The 8030-nt window shown below is 33.9% G+C and overlaps 1 protein-coding gene across 5 annotated transcripts; it reads left to right on the top strand.

Annotated features, from left to right (window-relative positions):
- Positions 1–1345: 1345 nt before the first annotated feature.
- Positions 1346–6244, top strand: LOC125852276 (uncharacterized). 5 transcript variants are annotated; one of them, XM_049532005.1, is made up of 13 exons: positions 1346–1496; positions 1597–1666; positions 1877–1966; positions 2066–2143; positions 2395–2469; positions 2626–2678; positions 3166–3316; positions 3542–3652; positions 4028–4154; positions 4278–4375; positions 4835–4973; positions 5221–5273; positions 6005–6244. In XM_049532005.1, exons 1-13 carry the CDS (start codon positions 1426–1428, stop codon positions 6041–6043), a joined length of 1155 nt encoding a protein of 384 aa, XP_049387962.1. In that variant the 5' UTR covers positions 1346–1425; the 3' UTR covers positions 6044–6244. The 5 variants fall into 5 exon arrangements, with proteins under 5 accessions (XP_049387962.1, XP_049387961.1, XP_049387963.1 ...); XM_049532004.1 differs by having other exon boundaries at positions 5988–6243; XM_049532006.1 differs by lacking the exon at positions 1597–1666 and having other exon boundaries at positions 1355–1496; positions 5988–6242.
- The last annotated feature ends 1786 nt before the right edge of the window (positions 6245–8030 follow it).

Consider the following 8030-nt stretch of genomic DNA (forward strand, 5'->3'; position numbering starts at 1 on the left):
ATAAATTATGTTGATAGATCATAGAAGAATAGATGCACACTATTTCCCTTCTCCAAAGCCCTACACCTTAATTACTCTCAAGTGTTGTTTCAAACTTTGCTTCTTTAATGGCGGAGGCTATAAGTAGAACAAGTTATTTCCATGGCCGAAACTCCATTAATGATCAGATCAATTTCACAAGCATTACCATTAATATTAATTATTCTCCTCAACAAGAGCAATACATATTCATATCCCCTTCTTCTTCTTCTTCTTCTTCTTCTCAATATCAAAACATGATACTAATCACTTTCATTTTCCCAGCTATGGTTGAGCTTCTCCAACTCAAGTACCAAACAAGTAATACGTCCCCTTTTGAAATCCACCCTATTAAAATGTATTTGGCAATCGTGAGTTTCCTAATATATTCTTTTGCGTACGATGCAGAGATCAAAAACATTTCAACAACTTGTTCAAACTATGCTAAAATGGTTGGGGATATATTTGGTTCTCTCGCATTGGCGTCTTTCTCATCTCTTCTTTACCCTCCATTTTCCTTGATTTTCTACTCACTCTCTATCTTATACTTAACACTTCTCAAAGCACAATTATATCGGCATTATCATAAATTCCTGAATTATTTAAATGAACCAACAACCACCATAATATATTCAGTGTAATTTCGTGGATGGTCACACTTGATCAATTTTAGTAATTACTTTTCTAGTACGCACGTGAATGTTTTGTAGTTTGTGATTAGGCTTGTAATAATACTTGATAAGGCCTTTCAAGTGATTTGGGACTTGTGGTTGAGCTACATTTTGGACTGACAAAATCTAAGCCCACATGAGTTGGTCCAGCCCATTATCTTAATGAATTACATTGTACTTCTGTTTTTAAATATCTGAATTTGTTGATGGTTTGGTAGAGAATGTTATATTCAAACACGAAAAATAAACATTAATAGTATACTCTCCGTTTTATTTTATATTTGACGCAATATTTAATTTGTTATAGAATTATTAAGATATTGACGTATTGATTATGAATTTATCAGTTCAATTATCAAGTTAACCATTGAGATTTGACATAAAAAATTCATTGAAATACACATAAAAATTAGACGACAAACTAAATAAATCTTATATATTAGTTGACACTCACTATTTACTTGTCCATTTTTACCTGTCACATCTATTAAAAAAATAATATTTAACATTGTAAATTTATCATTTTATTATTATTAATCGATATAATTTCATCTTTTTCAAAAATATTAACTTTCTAAATAAAAATATATGTATCTTTTCTTGATGGTATTATGCTGAGTGGCGCAGCAACTTGGAGTTTGAGACGATAAAAAATTTTATACTGCCGTCTCCAATTTGGTGTGCATCTGTGAAGGGTCAACTTCCAAAAGATAGCCTCGTTGCTCATCTCCCAGATATGAGGGCGTTACACACTTCCCCGCCGTCAAGATGTCACATTCCAACAAACTTCACTCTTTCATATTCCAGGTTCTTCATACAATCAACAACAACTTTAATTTCTTAAAATCTCCAACTTGGGTCTTTCCATTTTTGTGTTAATTGAGCTAATTTTTTGTTCATACTGCAGAAAATTTATGGTTAAAATGTCGATTCACTCAACCCCATCTGCGTCATCAAAATCAATTGACACCATTGTTGTGTGTACTCATCTTGTTCTCTTTATTAGCTGTTGATTATCACTTCTTATGATTTTCTTGGATTTGGTTTATCTAATTACTCGCTATGCTTCAATTTGTTCGTCTGATTTTCACTTGACACGGAATTTAAGAATAAGACGGACAAAAATAAAGTCGGACAAACAAATTGAAACGAGGGGTTTAACTTTTTTTGTTGGGTGGTTGAAGCAGTTGGGTTGTGGGATGGTGGCATTGGACTACTTGGTTACTGTTGATTCTTATCCTAAGCCTGATGATAAGATTCGTAGCACCAGTTTTCAGGTCTAATTGATTTTTATCTGCTATTAATAAGAAAGAATGAGCTCAATATTTTTTTTTATTTTTAATTGGAATTTCAATGGATAATTTTGCTCTGTATAGGTTCAGGGAGGTGGGAATACTGGGAACGCTATGACTTGTGCAGCTCGTTTGGGTTTAACTCCGAGAATTATATCCAAGGTCTGAACTTTACGTGGATTCTTGTTACCTATTCCTTTTTTTCCATTTCTGAGGCCTTTCCCACAAGGTAGTGGTAAGGTCTTGTGTATACTCTACCTTTGATTCTGTTGTTTTACTGCTCCTGCCACCGTTGAATCATTGATTGTCTTCCTTGATGTTCTTCTTAGTTAACCCTTCTTCTATCCATGTCCAACCCTTCCACAATTATGTGAATAATATTCTCTACATTTCCCACAAATTTTTTTTAGTAGGCCGCAGATGACTCTCAAGGGAAAAGAATACTGAACGAGCTAGAAGCTGATGGCATTGATACATCTTTTATTGTGGTGAGTCAGCCACAGGTTAACTGTGAAAGTTTTTGTGCATCTTACACTTATCTCTTGTATGCGAGGATGATATAGCTTGCAGAGCGCCTATTCAGTCAATTAAAATTTTTGAAGCATCAAATTTACCTCTCATCATCATATTGTTACATATTTCAGGTGTCCAAAGGGGGCCATTCAACAATCTCTTATGTCATTATTGACAGTCAAACGTCAGTACTTAACTCTGTTTAATGCCATTTTAGTAAATGTTTTTTAGGCATTTATTGAGCTTTCTCTTGGGTGATGAGATGGATGATTTATGATTACTGTTTTTGCAAATTCATTTCGTAGACATATTCTTTTGATTTACTATTCGATTTACTATTAGATGTCTAGATCAGCTACAATATTAAAACTATTCACACGGAATTCATCGTTTTAGAATATGCTATATGCTAGTAGACTCCAAATGTGGATAAGTATTTATTCATAAGCAATATGTCCTGTGACTTCTTTTTTCCCTCTCTTCTTTACTAATTCCTAAAGTACAAAAATGGCATGTTGGCTACATTTCTGTTCAAAATTTCTTTCTGCCATATGTCCAAGGGGAAAAAAAGGTCATTTCTATCTTTACTGCATGTTGGTCCGTATAATTGGACAGATGATTGTTCTGTAACTTGTTCCGCTGAAGCTGATTTTTGTTGTATGCTATCTCAGGAAAACACGAACTTCCATCTACACACCAGGGTATCCACCCATGGTAGCTGATGATTTGCCAGACTCGAGTTTGTCATCTGCATTGGATGGTGTGAGGCTTGTCTATACTGATGGAGTACTTCATGAAGCTGCTTTAGTTGTGGCCCAAGAGGTAATTTTCAATGGTCTTCCTTGTTATTTAATTCGAGCTTCTGCCTGCTAATAGAATGTATTTACAATCAACTTCTGATCATATTTCTAGTCTTCCACTAAGCTCCGGCAGACCAAGAGCACTGGACATAATTCTGTTTCTAGCTTTTGTTCCTAATGCCTCAGAACTTGCTGATTATTTTCAGCTAAATGGAAAAAATTGTCTGCCTTTTGATCTCTAGCGTAGGCACATCAAAGGAGTATACCTATTGTGATTGATGCAGAAAGTAAAATAGAAGGGTTGGATGAGCTTCTACACTTGGCAACCTACATTGTTTGCTCCACAAGATTTCCACAGGTAAGGTATTTAGTATTTACTCTAGTAGACTGACTTTCAATGATTTAGTTGTTGCACATTTTGATTGGACTTCCATGGATCTACTATATAAGATTAGTATCGGTTGGCAAGTTTTAGTTTGTTTGGAAAATTAAATTTGTCATACTTTCTCTCTTCTAGTGATGTGTTTGTCCAAAATGTTTATAGCAACTGTTGTGAATGGAATATCTTTTTTCCGTTTTTATACCATGTAATCATGGAATAGAATTGATTTTGGTATAATATCCAATAGAAGTGAATGTCATCCTTTGCGTCCCGGTTCCATGATCGAAGGCCCCTTACAGTCTTTCATAAGTTAAGCATGTGAAAATTGAATAAAGCCGTATTGTCTCTCAGATATGGACCGAGGCTCCTTCTATAGCAGGTGGACTAATATCCATGCTTTTAAAGTTGCCAAGTGCCAAATTTATAATTGCTACATTGGGAGAAGATGGCTGCATAATGCTAGAAAGAGCAGAAACTGGTATGCTAACATGCTGCTTCTTGGCACAAAAAATACTTTGAGTACTTCATCTTGGCAAATGAAGTGTTCTGATAGACATAGAATCAGCCTTTGATTCACAACATGGATTTAGTATATTTGCAGGGGATTTCCAGCCTGAAGAAGTTGATATTGATGACTTGTTTGAAAAAATGAAGCAGAGTATTGATACTACCTCAACCCTGCCAACATGCAAAACCTCGGTACGTAGTTTGCCCTTCAGTTGTGAGATTTTCTTGCTCAATGCAGAAAGAAAGTTTGATGGTAATGCACATAAAAGTCAATTTCTACCTTGTAGTTAGACATTGTTTACACCGTAGGATGGAAACTATAGGACTTTATTTAAGTATATCCAGGCACATAAGAAGTGTTTGGAGCTTTGTTCTTGTACTTCATCAGTTTCAAAAGTCAATTGCTTATATATGGAGATTCTATTTGGGTTGAGACATGTGTGAAATGTTTTCTTAATGTGCATCTCTTGTAGGTTAAAGATGAATAGTCCCCTCCTGTATTTGAGTATTCATGTAATTTATCGCTTTCAGATTAGCAAACTTGGATTTTTATAATAGATCTCTTGATGCTTCTAAAGAAATTTAAGCTAGAGTAGTAAAAAGATTATTTGGTATTTGATAAGTTAGCTCAAAATATATGTTTTCTTCCAGGATGTTGCAAAGCTGCACGCGAAAGGGATTGGGACTGTGTGTGGTAGGCTGCTCGTGGGAACAGCTGAAAAGATACCATCCTCGGAGATAGTTGATACAACTGGTGCTGGAGATGCATTTGTTGGAGCAGTTCTTTATTGTACGTGAAATTGTAGTATAATTAGTATACTATGTGTCTTTTGTCAAACGCAGTGTGGCATCTCCGCTGTTCTCCCTATGCTTGTTGCTGCTAGGGATTTAAAGTGTCCTAACAATTCCTGTTTCAATTATGCTTCCATGATGTCCGTCTTGGTTCATTTAGTAGGCGAGTATTAAGCGACTAGATCATGCTGTTATGTGTTGTTATTTATGTCTTTGTCTCATGGTTTTCCTTGATGTATTTGCAGCTCTCTGTGCTAATTTCCCACCTGAAAAGATGCTGATGTTTGCTTCGCAAGTGGTAAGTAAACATGAAATATACTTAATTTTAATGTTGGGCTTAAATTATAGAGGACGGGTTCCATTACTGAAATGGTAAAAGTTAAACACCGTAAACAAGAGCGGATGTAACATACTGTATCGTGTTCATCTAAACCTAGTACTTTGAACGTAAATTGCAAGAAATAGTATATGAACCCACAACTTTAAAGATATAATAGGTTCAATACTAAGAACCTTAAATATTGAACCTATAAAACTTAAATCACAACTCCGCCTTAGCCATGAATCATTTATCACTCTGATTGTCAAATGTTTGAACAACTAGGAGCAATTTTGCTTGCGATACTTAGTTGTCATTCATAAAAAAATATCTAATGAATTATGAGTTCAATCCATCCTTTTTAGCATAAAGATGGATATTCCTTGCTCATTATCAGAACAATCACTTATTCAAGCTTTGAATGGGGACAATAGTGTTCATTTCCCCATCTCACGGAAAGCCCTTTTTGTTTCACTTAGCCTTATCCCCTAGAGGATATTTTAGTACTAGGTTCTATAGAAATCGGAGATCACGGGTTCAAGAAAAATACAGGATAAAACTATCGATCTATATTAGACTTTATGTAGTTCACTATTCTCGAAATTTTGCATATAAAAGGAGTTTAGTGCAATAAACTGTCATATTATTTTAGACAATATCTAAAGAGAAATTAATTTGTGGATTGGTTTGCAGGCAGCTATTGGGTGCAGCGCCTTGGGAGCAAGAGCTGGTCTTCCTCATCTGACTGATCCTCGCTTCTCACCCTTCTTAGCTTAGAAGACCAGACAGAAATTTGGACCATTTTAATTACTGGAATTATGATTTGACTGATTACAAACTTTATAAAACATGAGAAGATCTTGCAATGTAATGAATATTTGTGGATTTGTTGTCAAATAAGTGAAATCCAACGTAGGTAAAACGTTGAAAGTATCACTATATATTCTGCAAGTCAGTTGCCCCATTCTCTATTCCATTTCAGTATTATATTCTGCCACTCAGTTGCTAAATAAAACACTACTCACTGAACGAATTAACTGGCGTTATCGTAAATTCATGAGTTCCAATTTACGTTTGATTTTTCCTTTTCCTTATTTTATTTTCTCTTCATTTTTTGTGTGTACATGTTTGACCTTCTCCTCTTTTCTCTCATATTTATTTTTGATAATACTACAAGAAAACATGGAATTAGCTATGTACAAAACTTTGCAGCTCAACAATAAAAATTTCATGTTAATCCCATTTTGCTATGAATTGTGTTTAGATTATATAAAAATTCAATTAGCTAATTCCATGTTTTCTATTGTAATCAGTGTTTTGCCTTTGCTTGAGCATTCCTATTTGATAATAAGGTCTCCAAGAGAACTAGTAAAATAAAAGAGGGGCAACTCATGTGTACTAGAGTTTAGTTTTGCAATAGATACTGAAGATTAAAGTTGCAATATTGGACCACAATTTTACCCTACAGGGATACTGGAGTCATAAAAATTACATTGTATATATAAGATTGAAATTATTTTTATGTATTGCATCTTACTCTTGTTGAGTTTTTATTCTTCAGAATGTTAAAATCCTTTTAGTGAGAATTCTGATTCCGGCTCTAGTATGCAAAAGGTTGTCCAATGACTATGTTCTCTCTTTCAACCACAATTCGCAGAACAAATATATATTTTTTTTATATATATTCATCTAGGCTAGTTGATAACTAATTATTCTAATCATTGAGCGAGTTTGGGCGTATAAACAAAAGGAAAATCAGACGATTAAATTAAATATACTCAACGTTATTATGCTAAATTAAAGTAGGAAGCAAAAATATATAGTAATTGATTTTCGTTATCTATAATGAGTAATGAGGGTCAATGAGTCACATGACAAATTTTAATATTCAAAAAAGGCGTTCATCCTATAAAATAATCTTGCTAACTACTTTAGCCAGTAAAAAATACATCAAATCAATTTTTTATATAAGGTGTTATGAATAGTTTATACTGATGAAATTGACACGTACGTTTAAGACATTATAGAGTCGGAAGCCTCGAATTGCCCATCAAAATGATACATCCTAAGAAATTAAATATAAAACTTTTCAATTTTATGGTTCTAATTTAAAGTTATGTCAAATGTATCAAAACGTGATTTAATCATGTGACCTTAAACATATCAGGTAGAAAGTTGAAATTAAAATATTGTCAAAAATAAAGAAAGAGCGTTTTTTGAAACAAATTTAAAAAGTAATAAATCATTCTTTTTGAAACGAAAGTAGTACATTTTAGAAAGATGAAGTCAAAGGATTCGAATTGCTGATGAAAATGATACGTTTTTGGCATAAAGTTGAAGACTCAAATTTCAGATGAAAATGACACATTGTGCATAAATTTGAAGATCTCAAATTGCCTTTTAAATAAATTGTTCCACATTTTAGACAACAAAAAGTGAAGGACTAGAATTGCTGATGATTGGACGTAAACTCGAACTGTTGATAAAAATGACACATTATTGTGCATAAAGAGTATGGACTCAAATAGCCGATTAAAAAAGAGAAACTTTGGACAATAAGTCGATGGACAAACCATGGATTATAGGGGTGATTTCAATGTGATGCTTAATTCAAAAGAGAAGATAGGGGGACTTCCTGTGAGAGATGCAGATTGTGAAGACTTCAAAAAATGTATTGAATCCTGTGGTCTAGCTCAAGTGAAGTTTAAAGGAAGCCCATTTACTTGGTGGAATGGA

Source organism: Solanum stenotomum, unplaced genomic scaffold, assembly GCF_019186545.1.
Source record: "Solanum stenotomum isolate F172 unplaced genomic scaffold, ASM1918654v1 scaffold33337, whole genome shotgun sequence".
NCBI lineage: Eukaryota > Viridiplantae > Streptophyta > Magnoliopsida > Solanales > Solanaceae > Solanum > Solanum stenotomum.